Raw genomic sequence first — 20,421 nt, 5'->3', positions numbered from 1 at the left:
AGACACAGCTAAGACATGAGATTTTAGGTGAAGTCCATAACAGTGGCTGTGACAAGGGTGCTCTTTCTGCTGTTTGATGGGGAAAGTTCAATGAGGAAAGAAAAATATCATTGAAAGAAAAAGATCAAAATTCTTAAGTATTTAATTTTTATACTTAAGTATGGACTGGGAAGCTTTGCTATTAAGATTGCACTTCAGAGCAAAAGCAGTCTTGAAAATTATAGAATCATATAATCAGAATACTTTGGGTTGGAAGAGACCTTTAAAGGTCATCTAGTCCAAATCTCTGCAATGAGCAGGGATATCTTCAACTAGACCAAGTGATTTTTGAGATTGTCCTGTGTACAGCCAGAAGCTGGACTTGATTCTTCTGGGTCCCTTCCAGCTCAGGATATTCTGTGATTCTATACAGAGGCCCATCAATGTTTCCAGGTATGGGACATCTACCATTTCTCTGGTAACCACAACAACACAGCCCTTTTTAAACAAGCCACTGTGAAGAAAATTACCTCTACCCCAGGTGAAATGAGCATAGCAACCTGTGCCAGTGTTTCACCAGCCTCTCTGTAAAAAAGGACCCTGCACCTGGCCTTGTTGATCCTCATGAGGTTTGCACCTCTCCTGCCCATCAGAGTCCCTCTGGATGCCATCCCTCCTCTCCAGTATCAGCTGTACCACACAGCCTCGTGTCACTGGCAAACTTGCTGACAACACAGATGTTTAATGCATTAGTTTAATATTAATAACTTGATCTGTCAGATTTGTTTCACCCAAACCAGTAAAACATACAAACACTTCTTATTAACAAGACTCCAAATTATGAAGGAATAGATTTCTGCTTACTGTAATTAATCTCCCTTTAATCCCATATTTCATACTTACCCATCAGTTTGCTGTCAATCTTGACCTTATCAGTCTTCATGGATAAGTTAAGTTGTAGGGTCTCATTTGCACTATAGGAGAACTAAAAAAGATGACATAATAGAGATATTTATACCTTCATTTGGCAAGATTAATTTCATACATTTTCTATGATTCTCAATAATCAGACCTGTGAAGGCTTTAGAAACTCTCCCAAGCCTTATGGCCTTTTTTCACCTTGGGCAGATACATTTATAGAAAAATGTTTTAATGAACCTAATCCTTCACAATCAGAATTTTCAAGTACCAAGGGACAGCAATATCTGAATACTCGCTTTCCATTAATTTAATTTACATTTGGTTATAAGTATCAAAGCAGCAAAAGTGCTGTTCAGAGGCAGTAAGTGTAGCTGCTGACCCTGCTGAGTTCTCCCTTCCCACACCATCTGGCCCCATTACTTCTGTGGGCACAGCAGACTCGCACCACATGGAGGGGAAATCTCTTGCATCTTTTACAGTGCAACCTCCTCATTTTGCAGCCAAATCACAAGGTTCACATGCTCCAAGACATGAGCTTCTGCTCATGCTGAAAGAGCAGCAATGACAATTGTTGGGAAACAAGAAGAACAAATAAAAATACAGACACTTGGTAAAGCAAATGCTTTGTGCTAGGCACAGATGATGCATAAATGCTCATTAATTCTCAAAACTAGTTAGTGAGCTTGTAAGACATAAAGTCAGCATAACATTTGTGAGTCAAACTTTGAGCTTAGAGAAGAGACTATTTTTAAAATATTATTTTCTTTCTCAGTAAAACAAGCAAGAGTGAAAGATGCATAACTACTAGGTAGCCAAGCAGCAGCATATTGTTACCATTCTTACCATTCCCATTTTTACACATACAAAATGGGAAAGATAATGAATTGAAATGTGGAGAGGGAGAGCACTGAAATACTTGCATTTTATCCTCAATGATTTCACTAGATTGCGTAAAAAGTGAAGAATAAAACAGTAGTGGTCTCAAATTGCTCCAGAGACAGTTCAATAATTCCATGGGTTACACAGGTAGAGAAATCAAGGAGATCAGGAGCTCTGAGCCAAAACTGTAGCCTTTGACCACTACTGCCAAAGGAGAATCTCCATCAGGGGTGACTTTCTTTTCTGAGGGAAACACATATTACCTGTATAATTCTGGACATGTATGGCTACTGGAATAGTTTAGAAGAAGAACTGAGTATATTTGGTAGGTGAATCATATTTTCACATTTACCTCTTTACTGATGAATGAAAATTTTCCTTCCTCTGACTCATCAACAGAAGCTTCAAATTCAAATTGGCTGTTTCCAACCATAAATTTTTTACCCTAAGGATAAGAAAATTTCAGTTTAGAATTTGTGTAGCATCACCAAGCATAGTAAAATATCACCAGGCAATATCCTGTTCAGCACTGGATGCAATCAAATCCAAATGGAGAAGGCTAACTGGTTGCAGTCATCTTCTAAAGAAATGCTAGTGAGAAGCTGAGCCAGAGCAATCTGTGACTTTGCTGCACTCCTCCAACATTCATTCATGGTAGGCACACCAAGAAGTTCAAGAAAAGCAAGATCACATATAGCACTCTGTTTTAGGGAGCAACAAGAAAAAGCCAAGAGATGTGAATACTGGATGGCTTCACACATCAGATGTGTTATCAACAGAGCTGTGTGGGTTCTGTCCTAAAAGGTTTTCTCTGAAGGGATTCTGGGCAGAGCATCACTGCAAGAGTGGCATGGGAAACTGGAATGAACATTTCTCAGCTCTTGCTGCCTTTCTTCTGCCTTACCATGACTCCAGCTGTATTTTCTAGGACAGTCTTCGATGGCAGCACTGCCTTAAGGGTGTCCTACCTCCTAGATATCTTCTTCCCCTGTCTTCTCCCTAGATCCTAAATCTATTGATTCCTGTCTTAACTCCATAGCACATACTGACCTTCAGTGCACTGACAAAAATCTCAGCTTGGCTGTTCTGTGATTAAGCAAAGAACTTGGCTGGCTAAAAATCTCATCCCATGACATTGTTTTCGTGCTGGGTCATTCTCCTGCCCATAGGACAGACATGAAAACAGCTTTTCCAGAAGAATATTACAAAGAAGTGAGTAGCAAGGATATTTGCAGATAGTAATGTTGGAAAAGACTTACAAAATCACAACTCACTTCAGGACAAGACAACATTCACCTTTACAGAATCACAAAATGATTTGGGTTGAAAGGGACATTCAAAGACCATCTAATCTAGCAATCCTTCTTAGGCAGGGACATCTTTCCCTAGACCAGGTTGTTCAAAGCCCCATACAATACCTGGACTTGAACATTTCTAGGGATGGGGACACACAAGTTTCTTGGGCAACCTGTTCCAGTCTCTCACCATCCTCATTGCAAAAGATTTCTTCCTTATCTCCCTAAAACTTCCCTCTTTCACTTAAAAAAATGTTGCCCATTTTTCTGACCCTATGGGTTCTGGTAAAATGTCTCTCTCCTTCTTTCTTATAAGGCTCCTTTACATATTGAAAGTCCACAAAAATGTCTCTCAGGAGCCTTCTCCAGGCTGAACCACCTCAACTCTGTCACTTTTTCTTCATAGAACTCCATCTCTCACCCTCTTTCTGACAATTTCTGCCTCTTTTCTGGACCCATTCCAACAGGTCCCCATCTTTCTTGTAATGGGAACCCAGAGCTGGATGCTGTACTCCAGCTGAAGTTTCAGGAGAGTGAACTGGAGGAGATAGATCACCTCCTGTGACCTGCTGGCCACATTTCTTTTGAAGCAGCCCAGAATACTGCTCTTTTTCGGGCTGCAAGTGCACAGTGCCAGCTCATATCTAATGTTTCATTCTCAAGTCCTTCTCCACAGGGCTACTCTCAATCCATTCAACCCCCACTCTGCATTGACCCAGGTGCAGGACCTTCTCAGTTTCCTTGCTGAACTTCTTGAGAACTTCACTGAGGATGTAAAGAACTAGTCCCTTGTTTTGATCAGATCCATCTGAGTCTTGGAGTGCACACAGCAAAAAAAATAATAGTTACTCAATTCCTCTTTTCTGCTCCAAAGGTTACATTGTTTCCTGCTATCATCTAAGTCTTGTGTATGAGCATCTTAACCCTTTTATTTGTAGCTACTTCTTCAATGCTGGAATCACAGGTAACTCCTGGGCCACTAGGTTCATTTAATTAATGCAGAAGAAAGCTTTCCTATTGCACCTTCACTGTGGCAGGTTGGGCAGTGGAGATGAGCCCACCAAGGTTTGGGACTGAGGAGGACAACAGTGTTTTAACCAGATAAAGAACCTGACTCCCGGCTCTGGGTGGTTATTTTATAGAAGAAAACAAGCCTTTTATTTCCTCCTTCTAGGAAGCTACTTATAGAAAATAAGCTACTGACAGAGCTCTGAAAAGCCTTGTCTGAAAATTTACAGCTCATTCTGCTTACAGAAAACACCTATATAGTCCCAAGTTTTAAACATCTCCTTACAGTTTTTTTTTTTTAAATAAGAATGCTGCCTTGTTTTCCTTGCCCCACATATTTTAATATAACACGTGTTTTTCAAAAGTGCTCAGAATCTGCTGCTCCTGTGTAAGGCTTTCCCACATGCTTAACAGCAGGCTCTGGGAGAGCAGGAGAGCTTTGGTGTGTTGACAGCTGATACCTGGAGTGCATTGAAATCAGGGGTTGCAATACCAGGCTCCTGAGCAGAAGGCAACAGAGCTCACAGTCAGTAGTTTTGGTGCAAGAGATATGTAGCAAACACTAGGAAAGCAGGTTACACATCAGACACACATGAGAAAGACAAATCCAAATGGGAAATCACTTTTAATGAAAATCTTTGGCGGGCTAATAAGGTTATCTTGATGCTGGTACATCTGTCTCTCCTACTGTGCCAATCTTTCAAGGACTCAGCTGGAGAATGCCTCTCAGAAATTGCATGCAATATGGCTGATCAGTACCAAACTTCCCTCCCTCTGCCTGTCCTGGATGGGGCTACTCCCAGAAGAATGACAACAGCTTGGATTTATCTCTACTTCTGACTGAAATTCTTTCAGAGGAAGGAGGAACAGAAGACCAGTCAACAGCTCCTCCTCTTTTAGGCTATTTCCCTCCAGTAGAAGCTATCATGAGGAGACTTATTCTTTGTACTTTAAGCATTTACTAAGTTAGTAGAAGCATTACTAAAATGTGTGAGCTTATACTTCCACCCTCAGCAGAAGTGTAACAGTTTCTATACTTCCAGTATAGAAATAATTATTGATACAGTTCTGCAACAGCAGTTTTCTAAGCCATTTGCCTCCCCTACTCATTAAGTAAGCCCTTCAATGTTCATCTCCACCTAGAGATGAAGATGCTTATATGCACAATGTTGGATAGCACACTTGGTCACCCATGGCAAGGCTGGGTGTGCAACACCCCTTTAAGGAAAGCACAGATTAAACCAAGATAATAGAGCCAGTAGCTCAAAGTGACATCACAACATTAATTTTTTGCTTTTTCTAAGCAAGAATTTAGGCAAGGAAAATAGGAGGAAAAATGGATATACCAATGTCCGAACCAATAAAGACCTTAAATGTGCTCATAGCTGCATGACTGCTAGCTTCAAAGATGCTGTAATGCCCAGCATATCCTGTGGCAAAATTGTTCCACATGAGAAGCCAAATGCTATTTAGCATTTGGGCTGTGGGCCAACCCCTACAAAATATCCATCCATGGCTTCTCCTGAGCCACCCTGTTTTCCATGAAATGTTTACCAAAGGCTGAGTGTAAATTATGCCCTTCATTCAAATGAACTTTCAGTCATCAAAGTTACTGCTTCAGATAGCACGACCCCACAGCCATGAGTGCCTGTATGATTACACTATTTCATGCCTTATTGGTCTGTTATCACATATATTAAAGGCCTGTGCATACAGCTGTAGTCACTGTGTGTGTCCATTGAAGTCCTGTCACTAAAGGCATTCTCAGTTTTGACTTAAAAATGCACCTCTGTACCAGGATATATGGAGCTGATCCCAAGACAGAGACGACATTTTCACATTGCTCCCACCCATGAAAAATTATTCTGACATCATTTGACACTCACTGGTCTCCAGCATCATTCCAGTTTTGGGACTATGCATTCACCTTGACTTTTTACAGAGACTTGAACTCCTCATAAGCCATCCCAAGTGAAATAAATATATTCTGTAGGCCAACTGTTACACATTGCTACCCATGACAAAGCATTCAATCCACATGATGTGTCTTTGCATTTGTTAAATGCAATTATTATCTCACAGAATTAAAAAACCCCAGCACGCCTTTTCTCATTCCCTTTTAGTTACTAGTAGTTCAGAAAGATTCAAGTGCTTATTCATAGAATAATAAACTAGATGAAGTAGTTTTTGCATTCCTGCTGCTGTTCCTCCTTGGAGGACAAGGGCCCACTAGAAGTCAAATTCAGCACATCTAGATTATGCATCTGCCCTGAATTTCTCTAGAGAGAGAAAGGGCTCTTCCAATTATATCAAGGGAGCAGGAAATAATCTTCCTTTTGGGCAGAAAAACAGCTCTTCACAATGTTAAACAAAAGAAATATGAGCATAATCTCTAGAATACTTCTCAATTTTTATCAAGGAGAGCTGTGGGTTTAGGAAAGGTGTTGTGTGCCACATGCTGCAGACAGCCAAACATCCTACTAGGGACCAGTTCTGGCATCTTGGAGAACAGAGCAAATTCACCATTTTAGTGTCTGCATATATTTTAAGGTCTTAAAACAAAAATGTTTCTTTTTAAACATATGTTTTTATAGCACAGTTTTCATATATGTCTACAGCAGTGACACACATCATTGTCTTCACAGAGTGCTTATGTGTTGCTTTTTGCACTTCCCTGAATACCTTCTTACATTGCTGCTCTTCAGGCCTGTTGACCCTTTTCCATCCCTTGGCAGGAGTAGCAAAGGTGATAGAAGGAATGTAGAAGCTATACAGTACTACAATTTGAAAAGGGAAAGAAACAACCCACTCAAAAAGAAGAGCCTCTTTCCCTTGATAGATGGCCAGTAGTTAAAGAAATCGATGCACTCCCAGTGCATCTATCATCAATTCACATTTACACAAAGACAACATAGAAACAAAGAATAGAAACTGATAACAATACCTGAGCTATCACCTAAAAATGGTTTTTAAGCCTCATTTTTATCCAACTAACAATAACATTTTATGCATTGTCTAGACTATAAAGCAATTAAAACCCTGGAGTCTATTTGACTTAGAAGCTTTGTAATTTATTTTCTGGAAGCAAGTACTAAGAAAGAGAAGCCTTTGCTATGGGTGAGAAAATACCTGATCTTCTGGTTTGATGGTCACACACACACACACACACACACACACACACACACACACACAAAAGCAAAAGATTATTTTATCCAAACTAAGAAACATTTATGTCTGAGTGCATTTTGTGTTTGAAAGGTGAAAACTGAATTAAGCACACAGAGTGATGTCATTCTAGAACAATTAGCAACAAAACCCACCAAGTATTTAATTAAAAAAAGATGTGAAACATTCACAATTCCTACATCTCCTCTCATTTCATCACACGAAAAATAATTGTTCAGTGTTTTAACAGGTCCAACTTACATTCTTTAAAAATGCCCCCTCCATTTTAGTAGTTAGAGTATTTTCTCCAGCTCTGATTCTCTCTAGGTGACGACTCTACCACAGTAACCACTCTTATAGCAAACTTGAAGGTGCAGCTTTTCTTTCTTTAAATTAAAAGCAGGATTTCCAAGGCACATGAACTAATGCTTTAGTTAAGAGGTGTGGATGAAGTTTAAGAGACATTCAAATGACAGCTAGCTTTGAATTAATCTGCTTACCTGATAATAATCTAGATGTTTTCCCTCAAAATACACAGTTGTTTGGTACTCCATAGGTATTATTGAAGGGTCAGGGTTTAGAAACTGTGGGCATTCTTCCTCCTGGGGAAAGAAACATTTTATATGTTATTACAAATAAAAAGTCTTATGACAACAAGCTCCAATGGCCTTTGGACAATAGAATGATTGTTCTGAAGAACTTCATGCTTAAAATACAGTGACAGATTTGATTACACCCTTTCAAATTAGACATGCTAAAAATGACTGCAGCGTATGTCAAAGCTGAGGGTGATTATCTCTCCCTGCCTTGAAATCTCGTTCCTCCCATTGAAGCAAAATAGTAAAAGGCACAGAAATATCCTTTCAGGAGTTATTCAGTCTCATTGCCCCGCCTCTATCACACCCTTAAATTCCCACCCCCACACTGTCACAAAAAACCACCTCCTGGAGTTAACTTTAGAATCATTTTCAAATCTCTAATTAGACCAACTGATATGAGAGATCTGGCAAACAAATACTGAAGTGTTCTAATAAAAAACCTGAAAACCTTATTTTAAAACATTACCATATTTTGTTTAATCACATCTTGTACTGAAGAGGACTCTTCACAGATATGTCTCTTCCAGTCCCACTGGCAATTCCATCTATTGCTTGCACAGGAATAGCATCTACAAATATAACATGGTAGTCATGATAAATTGTCAGGCTTTTTCCCCCACTAACAAGAAAAATAAAGAAAATTCCATATTTATTCATGGTGGGTAGATCAGTCTGTTAGAGTATCCTTACTATATTAAGCTCAAGAACAGTTCAAGAACCCCAAAAAGCTATTTTATCTCTTAAATAAATATTTTATCAAGGATCAGAAAACCATAGCATTTGCAAAAACTTTGAGATCAAGCCTGAGAGAACTGGAAGTGATTTTGCTCAGCCTTCATAGATGAGGATGAACAAAGGCTTTGGGCTGGCTGCCCCTGCCCTATTTGAAGGCACTGCAACCCCAAAGTACCACAATAATGTTGTTACAGGGGACAAGCAGGCACACAGATGTCCATGTTGCTCACCTGCAGACACATTAGCAGCTACAGAAATGGCAACATGATAACTGGCCTTAATTGTATGTGCCATGAATATTTCTATTCCATGCTTTGTGTTGCTGGCTCCCCAGATGCCCTTCAACCATTTTTAAACTCCAGTAAAATGTAAGAAAAAGGATTTGGACACTGGCAAATTTTGAATGCCAAAGGCTTAATTATGAAATGATTGAGTAATCCAGGTGCCAGTTACCTAACAGAGATCTAAATACTTATGAAGCTGAAATACTTACGGCTGATTTTCAATAAGATTCATTGCTTCTTCACAGTCATAAAAAGGGTAAGTATGTGATGCAAAAAAAATCTTGTTCTTTTCAAAGGTTAACTGAAGTGGAACTGAAACATGATCTATCACAAAAGAAAAAAAATTATCCAAGTGGTTGTTGAATTCTTCAGCTTTTGAGCTGAATGATACAATGATAACAGTTTTATTATTTTACAGGACATAAGCAAATATTTAACTATGCTGTTGACACTCTGGCTCTCATGGCTTTAAGTTGTAAGTTCTGTTTTTTCTTTTTAAGCTTTACAAAATTTTTCAGCACACGGTTCTCAGAAGAAAAGCAGAGAGAAAAAATGGAATAAGCAAAATTAAAGAATAGCTTTGTTTCGTGGAAGTGTTTTTCAGTGGTGCTATCATCATGCTAGAATTTTAAAGAGTCTAGAAGAACAAGGAAAACTGAGTAAGGATATAATTGAACAGATGAAAACTGGCACAAGAACAGTCATTTTAAATAAAACATTCTCTTAAATATGAATATGTCTGCATGCAAAATTACGTCTTTCATTCGTGAATTAAAAATGTTGTTATGTGAATTCAAGCAAGTGATCTTTGTGGTTAATGCCCAACAGTGCCTGCAATAGTTACCACAGGCACTTGTGAGCTTCAGTTTGCCGTACACGATTTCTCCACAAATGTACTTCTTGTCTGGATTATTACTAAAGAGTGAAACTGTTTGAAATACCTTTTGCAGAAATCATTAAGCCCTTATGACAAGCTATTTCACAAGCTATTGAGCAATTTCAAACTCTGCTTTCCTTGAACAGGTTCTTGGAAGACCATCAGCTGCTTGGCTGGAGGTTACCTCTGCCTGCACTGGGTCCTCTTGAATATTTCAGACTCACAGGAATGACAGGGGATTTCCTAACAACAGGACTGAGAAAAGGCATCCTTCCTAGAAATTCCTTTTGGTACCAAGCAACACAGCCACAGTAACCCAGACTTTTCCAACATCAGTAGGGCTTCTTAACAGTAACTGGATGGCTCAGGACTGCCAGGAACATACAAATACCATGCATACAAATATCTTAAGGGCAGGTGTCAAAAGGATGGGGGCCAGACTCTGTTCAGACAGAGCAAGGAGCAAGGGCAACAAACTGAGACACAGGAGTGTCCATCTTAATAGGAAGACAAACATCTTTACTTCGAGGATGACAGAGCACTGGGACAGGCTGCCCAGAGAGGTTGTAGTCTCCTTCTCTGGAGACATTCAAAACCCACCTGGATGAGATGCTGTGCAATCTGCTTTAGGAAAACCTGCTTTAGCAGAGGGGGGACACTAGGTAACCTCCCCAGGTCCCTTCCACCCCTAAAACTTCTGTGGCTCTGTCAATGCTTGTAGCTGCCTGCCTTCTCCTGGTGTCTGCTGAGAACCTTAATATTACTTTTGAACATCCTTTCAGATGTGAAACCAGCTCAGAGAGTCATGTCATTTCTAGATTACTTGTTTACTCTAATGCTTTCTCTGACAGGTTTCTAGTCTTACATTTAATGCTGGATGACATCAAGATAATCACACTGATCAACCCCATTGCTTTATGTCCTGCTTTACCAAATATTTGGGGAATGTGAATTGGCTTTAACACTTAGCAGAATCTGATACCATGACACACCCCAGCTAGTGTAAAATTCAATGAGATTTTAATGTAATTACTTTCCTTGCAACTAAAATTAAAATTGTACCTGTTTCAGCCTTAAGAGAATTGAAACTTAAAAAATGCTCCCAAGTACCACTCTGACAGTTCATGACTGTTATAATACATATAAAAGACTTATCCTCAGGGGTATGTCTGCAAGCTGTAAGAGCACATGTTTTTTGCTTGTAATATCTCCTCAGATTTTTAAACTTGATACATAATAAGCAGTGTTGTGTAACGAGTTTCATTCCATGTGTTTATGCATCAAGATGTATGAATTAAAGCCTGAACAAAGCACTGTCTAGGAAATTGCACAGAATTATGGTTGGCAACAGACCTTAGCCCTATAATCAGTGGTTCAGAACAATGATGCAGTCTTTAATTATATGATGAAGTATTTTTCCATCAGGCTGACTGCTGCAGAAGTTGGAGGACACACAGAAGAAGAGTCAGAAGGCTGGATGCTAGAAAGGATAGTCTTGTAACACAAACTAGAAAAAAAGTCACTGGAGTACTGTTGACTGGAGCAAAACTAAGAAGTCAGACATGATTTCCTTCATAGCTGAAGCAGGTATAAATATCTTCTGTCCCCACAAGTCAGAGTGCTTAGGGTTAGATTAGATTAACTGGGTTTTGTCTGTTTAGGACACAGAATAGCACCTCTCTGACTCCATGTCTATGTCTCTACCAAGCTGCTGTTTCAGGTTCCCAGCAGAAACACTGGGAATGCTACAGATTGTAAATATATCAACAGAAAAAGTCTGAGCAAATTGACAATTCAGCAACAGACTATTTGGGGGAAAGGACTGGAAGAGGAAAAAACCCACCTTGCAGGCACCTCATACAAGAGCATAACATTAGAAACAGCAGTCTGTGTTCTTTTCTCTTACTATCCATGTAGGGCAGCAATATTTTTTACCTTGATGTTTTGGTGTTGGAGGAATTATATCAGGAGGATCACAGATAATAACTCCTTCTTTCAGCTGAGCAGAATGCACTGTTTCACCAAAGGTACAGGAAATCTTGTCACTCTCAGTCAAAGTTGGCAGTGGACTTACAGTCAGTTCCACCTGGAAACAAAATATTAAAAGGGTAAAATACCAGGAAGAAATGTGCTAAAACCTAGTAAGACTTGGAAAATTTCAATTTCAAAGGTGATATTATGGTTAGCATCACAGAACCTGGCTCTCCTTTTCAATTTTTACTTCTTCCCAGCTGGTAATCTTTCCTACTTGAACCTCTATCAATTTTTCCAGGCTGGGTCTTTGTTGAATTAGACTGATACAAAAAACTCTTGTCCTGTCAATGCATTAGATCAGAACAAAATAGTCTGTACAGACACACCCAAACCATTTATTCTTGTCCTCAGCACACAGTTTAGCAACAGCAAACAGAGTGGTTAACACTTAAACCATGAAAAATGAATTAATATTACATTAACCTTAGGTATTCTTAGTGAATAATGAAATCAGAGCTGGATAGGCTGGAAATGGTGGAGTTTGAAAGGGATGAACAGAAAAGTGGCTTCCTCAAGACTCCATGCAAATGCAAAATATCCAACACTGAAGGAGGATTTCTGAGTGGTGGTAAGATCTTAGCTTCCTCAAAGAAAGAAAGCACTTGAGAAACTAAAAGCAAAATAAGATGGGAAAATTTAACAAGAAAAGAGAAAACAATTCAGCTGAAATTTGGGTTGCTGTTCTTGACTTAATGTTTCAAGTGTGTTAATTATACAGTTAAACTTTTTCCATTTTGTATTGCAGTAGAAAAGACAATTATCCCTTTCTCACTGAAACCAGTTTTACTCTACTAATATTTTATTCAACATAGAAATAGCTTTAACACAATGCTGTTTACATCATTTAAAAATGGAATTGACTTGATAGAAAGTTTCTCTATTTCTGATTAAGAGGAATTAAAAGTTGTTTTATTGATTTTATGTGCTGAACACCCCTGGGAAGCACTCAAAAACTCAGTTTTGCAGTTTTGTTGCCACAGAGTCATTTTGCATGCTGAATTTACCTTCTCCATCTACCCAGACAGACTTCACTGTGTAGGCAAATCCACTGCTGATTTTAAAGCAACAGCTTATGGCTTCACTGCTTCCTTAACTTCAGCTCAAGTAAGCTGAAAGGGCAGCATGAAATCTCCCCTACCAATTACTTTTTATGGGTTACGCAACATTGTGCAACACTTTCATAATACCCAGGTAAGTGTGAGTGCTTTGCCATCCATGCTAGTGCATCACTTTGGTTTACAGAGGTCAAGAACATGAACTCTACCTGCAAGAACAGCAGGCAAGAAAGTGCACCATGAGAAATGACAGAGATTGAGATACAAAAGCAGACTCCTATTCCTAGTCCCCACTGTGCATAAAGAAATGCAGATATTCATCTTTCTGGTAGTCACATCAATGTGCTCAAACAATATTTAGGGAAAGCATTTTCCTGTCATACCTTAGCAGGAGCTCTGCGACTCATATTTAGAGGGTCTGCACTAATGATAGTCACACATGTGCCACTTGGACTCCACAGCCAGTGGTTCTCCATATCAGCTGCTCCACAGTCTGCCTTCTTTGTGCACCTGAAAAAAAAAAGGAACAAAAAACCCAAAGTAGTATTATCAGCTGGACTCTGCTTTCTCTGAACTACACAACAAATTCATGATTAGAGACTAAATTACAACACAAGATGGCTACAGATTTGCTTTAATATTGACTAGTGGGTTTGCTTTAGAGAATTTTTTACAGAGTAAGTGGTGTAATTACACCTGATGGCCTGATATGTCAAAAGCAAGTGCCTATACTATTTTGGACAGCACCTTGAATTAGACAACCCAAATCCATCCAGAGGCAGTGACAGCACAGGAACCATGGAGCAGTGGAGCCACCTGAAACCAAGCTGATAATCTTCATTGCAATACATAACAACATCCTGGGTGAGAGGGCATAGACTGTTGCTCTTCTGCAGGCCAAGTGGCAGACACCTGTGTGTTGCCACTGATAAGACACAACACTCAAGAGAGCAAGATGCAACAGAAAAGTATTGTTGGGGGCATACAAGCCTGTGGAGAACTTCTATTTAGCCCCAGCCCCAGAAATGTTATTTTGTAGGGAATGTTTTTATTAACTCCTGTCACTATTTAAGACAACCTGCCAAGGCAGTGTTGCAGTTGTGCAGCCTCACCAAAAACACTGGAAGGTTTTCCCAGCTCAAGCACAGGAAGAAATGCTGCAGTATAGAAGCTGCATGTGGCTACAAAAGCTTGTTGAGGTGGGGACAGTTTCGTGTATTCTTTCCATTCTGTGCAAAGTTTAAGAGAAAATGGTGTAAGATCTCTGTCTGCTGTAGCAGAAAGTTGCCTATTAACTCATCAGGGGTTTTAACACAGTGCAGCTGTTGCACAGCTCTGTCAAACCTCTTTTAAACAAATAATTTATATACAGAGTCAACATTCACATAACATATCCCTAAACACACTACTAAGTGCTGTGTGTGATCATGAGACAGAACTGAAACTTAGAAATGAAGCACATTTTTTCTCCCCTTTGGAAATAAATAAATGTGAAAATTCATGTTTGCCTGTTTTCAGAAACCATTAATATTTTGAGATATTGAGGTCAGTGGTCATATCAGAAACCTGAAGGGAAATCTAAGGAAAATTGCCTTTTTTATGATATATGCCAAAACCTTCAACTCCCAGCAGCCCAGGAGGAGTTTGAGGTTACATTCCATATTCTCAGGTTTCATCCACAGCAACTAGAAACCCCAGCTGAAAGAGTTACAGTATATTGCATAAACCTGCACAGACCACATAAGTTTCTCTGCAGTGCTCCATCTTATGCTACATCAGGCTGATAGGTAACCTAATGCAATAGCTCACATTTTCAGGCAGGAAACAAGAAGCCTGAAATTCATCTGCATATTATAATTAAACAGCCCCTTTATTCCAACAGCAAGAAGCTAGAATCACGAATTCCCAACCACTCATGCCAAGGGGTTAATTAACTTAGTAGTCAAAAAGAGAACTGCAGGACTGCTCTTCCCTCTCGGCACTCCAATCAGTGCAGAGTGTAAAGAAGAGACATTGCAGGGCTGTTCAGTGCTGTCCTAGTTTACATGTGCTTGAATATTCATTTGCTGAAGCTCTGCAGATAGTCAGCAAAACGCTGCTTTCTGCTCTCCTACAGGCAGGTGAGAGTTCCCTGTAGCTACACGTTTCGATAGATGATGTTTATATAAAACCAGTATTTGAGCTATACACTCTATTTGAGACATGGAACAGTTTTTTCTTTTATATTCTTTTTTACACTTTCCTGTTATACTTAAAATACTTGCTATAATTTCTGAATTTGAAATAGGGAGCATTTTTTTTATTTTCTGGGAGTGCGTGTGACTGTACAGTTGAAAGAGTGATAAAACATACAGTTAGAAGAGGTATAATCATTCTCAGGATCAGCAGAAAAGTATATATTTTCCCAAACTAATCAAATCTGAAGAAGTCAACAGGGACTTTTTTGTGTGCACAGAATATTGATATCAATGTCTGCGTGACAAAATTAAATGACTGTCAGGAGCAGAAGGCTGAGCACGAGGAGCTGGGATCACCATGCCAAGCACCAAGCAGTCACCTGGAGCACACATAAAAACTTGAGCAGTTGCACTGCCTGCACTGGAGCACACCTGGAGCACTCACCTGCCCTCCCTCACACACCAGCCACAGTATGGATCCCTGGCTTGGGCACACTTCTCACAGTCCGAGTATTTGTGGCAGTCCTGCACAGGCAATCGGTACACCTGGGAAAACAAAGGCAAGGCAAACCTAACAACTGAAGGCAGCATAAGGAGATGGAAACATTTGTAGACTTAGCTGTACAGTGTCATAGCCTGTGGCAGCTGTATTATTATACTCAGAGCTCAGCCTGATTTTAATAAAATACGTATAAAATCAGTCTGTTCTTTTCCCCCTTAACAAAGTCTAAATTCATATACTTTTTTCTGCTTTTTTTCCCCACTCCAATATTATCCAATCTGTCTTCAAAGTAATGTAGGACACTGTTATAATCAAGAATTATGAGCAAGTCTTACAAAAATTGAGCTTTTCATGTCCTCTAGTTATATTACTTGTGGAAATCTGCACCTCAGGACAGAAATTGCATCAGTGATGCTCTGAATTCAAGAAGCAGCTGCTGCAGGGTGGGTAGTTTCAAAAGGCTAACTTGGTACTGCCTAGATAATTTTTTAAAGAGAATATTCTCCCCTCCCTATCACAGCTATGGAGGTGAAATTGTTTGGAAATGCACTTCCAGCCAGAAGGCATTTCAGAAAACCTGCAAGCATGAGACAGCCAGGGTGCTTCCCTATGCATAACCTTCCACCATGGAATAGGTTCACTAAATAAAATGGAAATAATTATGACAGGAAGCAGCAGGGAAAAGAACATCATCTCATGTCTCATTCTCCCAGGAAATATACAGCTTCTGGTTTTGATTTCCTTTGGTGCAGAGAATAAACAACCTTTTCTTTGGCTCACAGAGAGAAGAGCCATTCCTTTTAGCTATGCTGCTGCAGTGATGCAAGAGGAAAACAGGACATACATCTTCTGGTTTATGACTACATTTTACTTTTAAAGAGCACAAAAAATATAGAAACAAACTCTGAGATGTAAGCTTATTAATTTGGCATTTTCTTCATATTCGGAGAGTTAAAGAAAATTACTTGGTTAAGGAAAATATCATTATTGTGCAATTTTCTTGCATTTATTAATACAGGGGTTTACCTTTCCATCATTCTCTTTCACTAACTAGTACTCATAAGTAATTTAATATCTGGTGAATGATTTTTCTGTTTAGTGACAAAATATTTGTTTCACAATTCTGGCAGGCATGAACAAGTCCTAGAGATCACTGTCTCTGCAAGTTTTGTGTGACCTTAATGACAAAAATAACCACGAAACCAAAACCAAACCCAAAAAACCAGCTCCTTTAACAGCCAATTTCAAAATGCAAATAAATTAATTTTAGAGCTTTTTGAGTTGTCTCTTTGAATCAAAAAGTTTTAAAAACTAAAATTAGCAAACAAGCTTGATCATGGTAAGTGACTGCCACACACTTCTGCTTTACTCCAAGTACATTAAGTACCTTAAGGGATCTAGGGTCCTACCAGTGATGTACACTTGTAATGAACCAGCATGAGCAGCCCAGGGGTGCTAAGCTCCTTTCCAAGTCCCACAAGAAGGTGCAAGGGGTTTCTCCTGCTCACTGCTCAAGCTTTAGGAGCAGAGGAGCCTAACTGCTGAAAGCATTTGCTCAAAACCCCCCACTGCTATTAGCACCACAGCAGGAGCTGGGAGAAAAAGAGGGTGAAAGGTAAAACAGGAAAGGAAGAATTTGATTCTCACTATGGATCCTAACCTCTGTATTGTTTTTCCCTGTGTTTCTCATGATCTGATTTCATTTTAAAGAAGCTGTCACCTACCACATCACCACTTCCACTTTGTTCAAGTGCTCACAGAGCCCAAGCAATTAATTTCTAAGTGCTGGGGCAGTCTGCACCTGTCAGGTAGCTCAGCAGCGTGCATGTCTGTCAGCACAGCCAGTTGTCCTTTATTGTCCTTTACTGTTTACCTTTAACCATTAAAACTCACAAATCAGGGTTCTGATATCTCTATTCCCACAACCCACAGCCATGCTTAACCCAGAAGAACAATTCATCATTTATTCTTCCCCCCTCACTTATGTCACTTTGTTTCTCCCAGCTCCGAGGGCCTCCATTCTCCCCCTGTCTGTCTGCTTCTAAAAGTGGGTGGGACTGCTCACTGTAATTAACTCCTGGAGATGACAGTAATGCAATGCCATTACAGAGCTCCCAACTTTAGCTATTCATATTTAAGCTAAACAGGTTTTGTAAAAGAAAACTATTATTCATATTATTCAAAAACTGCAGTGTCTACAAGAGCTGCTTGGAAAAGATTTAAGTAAAATCCTTTCTTCAGCAGAAATCTGCTGCGTTCTAAATTTAAATGTTTTGTAGTGATTGATTTTTTTTTTTTTTTTGCAGCTTCTCTGAAAAAGTCTGCCCTCTTTCTAAATTCCACCATTTCAAGCTGACTGTCACCAGAAAGCTTGTTTTCCTTCAAGGTTGCTGTTATCCCTTACATTGCCCAGCTGCTATCCCTTACACTGCTCAGGAGCACACACATAGCTGGGTGTGGACCTCAGGACTTTTACATAATGTGCCTGCTTGTCAAATGGGGGCCAGGCCACCCAAAGTTTTGTGGGCAATGTTGAAGCTTGGAGTTGCATTCCAAATCTGAACAGAAGCCAAATGAGAATTATAAACAATGCAAAAAAAAAAACCCAAAAAAACAAAAAAACCAAAGAGCAACCTCTCTCTCACACACAGTCATATTATTAAATGTCATATTATGAAATGTTTTATCAGTTGTTTTTCTGGCATTTGTTCCAATGTTGTTTCTAGCTTCAAAACCTCCAGCTAGGCTATAACATTCCTGCAGCAGGAATTTATAAATTTATATTAACCCTTTTATAAAACAGTCAGAAAACATTCTTGCACTGTCTTCCCAAATACTCTCCTTTCATGGTCCCCTCATTCTCCCTGTGTCAGTGGTACTGAGCATTTCCCATGTTGCATCCCATGTCACTGGCAGGGCTGCAGATGGTCACAGCCTGTCACCCACCTTGTCCTGGAGAGCTGCTGAGCAAAGTGTTTGAGGCTGGCAGCTCCAGCCTTCACAAAGAAAAATGTCAGAAGACAGTTACGTCTAGGGATGGAGGAGAAATCTGGCATCCCTCTCATTTCCTTCTTGCTTTTTTCCCTCCCTTCTTTTACAGACCTCTATTGTGCCTTCACCTCACAGCAAAAAGAAGGGGTCTAGAAGAGATTGCCCATGCCTTTCCTAGTGAAGTTGGACTTTTCCTGCTGTATTCAGTTCTAGCAGAAGCTTGAATGGAAGTGTTTCTCAAATATATAATTCCCTCCATTGCTTCTTAGTTTTGACACTAAGACACACAAAAAAACTACTGGTGGCTTTGCAAACATGTCAGGGGACCAGGTCAGCCACCAGCATGTCAGTCCTGAAGTGCCCTTGAAAAGATCTGATTGCAGCTCCAGCATCCTCTGGTACCCCACACATCCCACACTCAGAGCTAGGGCTGCTTGACCCTGAAGCATGCTGGTGCCAAACATCTGCACTTCATCCCTCTCACAGACCCTGTATGACAGCTCCAGAGGGGAAATCACTTCCCATTCCCTGTCACTAAGCATCACAGATATTACACTTCTCCAAATCACAACAAGTCCATCAGCTTGGACTTGAGAAAGGTCTTCATACATATGGAGTAGGGGAGTCCCAAAAAACAGGGCAATTTCCAGAACAACTGGAAAATGTATAAACCCCAGGTTAGGCTGCAGAGAAAGTGAAAGAGGCCAGGTCCTTATTGCAAGCAGGACACGCTACCTTGTCAGTGGTCATCACGTACAGATTTTCCTGGGTTTGATCAAGGACCAGGTCCTTCTTTACAGGTTTGCTTCGTTCGATAGTAAGAGAGCTGTACTCAGTTGCAGTGGATGACAGGAACACCTATTTTGTGGAAGAAAAAAAAAAGGTACTAATGTTGTCGTTTCCTCCACAAATATAATTATATCTGGCTATTGCAGTAAAAGACAATAAAATTGTTTCTAAAAATATATTAAGAACAAAGGAGGACTAAGGCGAATCTTCAAGAAAGACATTGAGGTGCTGGAGAGTATTCAGAGAAGGGCAGCAGAGCTGGTGAAGGGTCTGGACTAAATATCTGATGAGGAGTGGCTGGAGAAATAGAGACTTGGAGACACCTTAATACTCTCTGCAACTACCACAAAGGAGACTGTAGTCAGGTGAGGGTTGGTCTCTTCTAACAATTAGCAAGCAAGAGGGAGAGAGGAAAAGGCCTCAATTTGTGCCAGGGGAGGTCCATATTATTCAGATTATTCAGATATTGGGAAATATTTCTCTACAGGAAGGTTTGTCGAGCATTGGAACAGGCTGTCCAGGCAAATGGTTAACTGAAGGTATTTAAAAGACCTTCAGATATGTCACTTAGGGACATAGACTCATAGAATCACTAAGGTTGGAAAATGCCCCCAAGATCACAGAGTCCAACCACTAAACTGGCATCACCATGTTCACCACTAAATCATGTCTCTAAGCACCACATCCACATGACTTACCATGTGGTTTGGTGGGACTTGGCAGTGCTAGGTTTAAGGCTGGACGTGGCCATCACTCTCCTTCTAGCAAAATAATGTATTTGGTGTTGCAGTCTTTTAACACCACAAACATGTCAAGCCTTGAGCACCACATGACCAGAATTTATCAGAGCTTCAGCTTGGGCTTTGTATTGTTGCCTCTATTCACTGAATGGCCAGAATGACTACAAAATGAAAAGTTGCTCTCAAACCAGTATGAGCTTGAATAGAGATAAGGCTAAAGCTGTTGTTAGATTACCTAAGGCTGTTTATATAAAGCTCTCAGTAGGTATGTAATCCTTTGGGAAAAGTGTCATTCAGGCAATGCTAATTCAATCTGTGTATCAGACAGCTGAGGTACATCAGAAATAACCCTTATTTTCTTTGAGATGAAAAATACCCAGCTCCAAGAGAA

The 20,421-nt window shown here is 39.9% G+C and overlaps 1 protein-coding gene across 1 annotated transcript in view; it reads right to left on the bottom strand.

Annotated features, from left to right (window-relative positions):
• Positions 1–20,421, bottom strand: part of PLXNB2 (plexin B2) — a 245,525-nt gene that overhangs the window by 53,175 nt on the left and 171,929 nt on the right. The window contains 9 exon segments of the mRNA XM_056510938.1: positions 883–964; positions 2,132–2,224; positions 7,748–7,849; positions 8,313–8,415; positions 9,075–9,189; positions 11,678–11,828; positions 13,215–13,341; positions 15,454–15,554; positions 19,237–19,359. Of these exon segments, the coding sequence (XP_056366913.1) occupies positions 883–964; positions 2,132–2,224; positions 7,748–7,849; positions 8,313–8,415; positions 9,075–9,189; positions 11,678–11,828; positions 13,215–13,341; positions 15,454–15,554; positions 19,237–19,359 (997 nt within the window).

The sequence above is a fragment of the Oenanthe melanoleuca genome, chromosome 1A (genome assembly GCF_029582105.1).
Source record: "Oenanthe melanoleuca isolate GR-GAL-2019-014 chromosome 1A, OMel1.0, whole genome shotgun sequence".
NCBI classification, from domain to species: domain Eukaryota; kingdom Metazoa; phylum Chordata; class Aves; order Passeriformes; family Muscicapidae; genus Oenanthe; species Oenanthe melanoleuca.
This window is presented reverse-complemented; position numbering and strand designations above follow the sequence as displayed.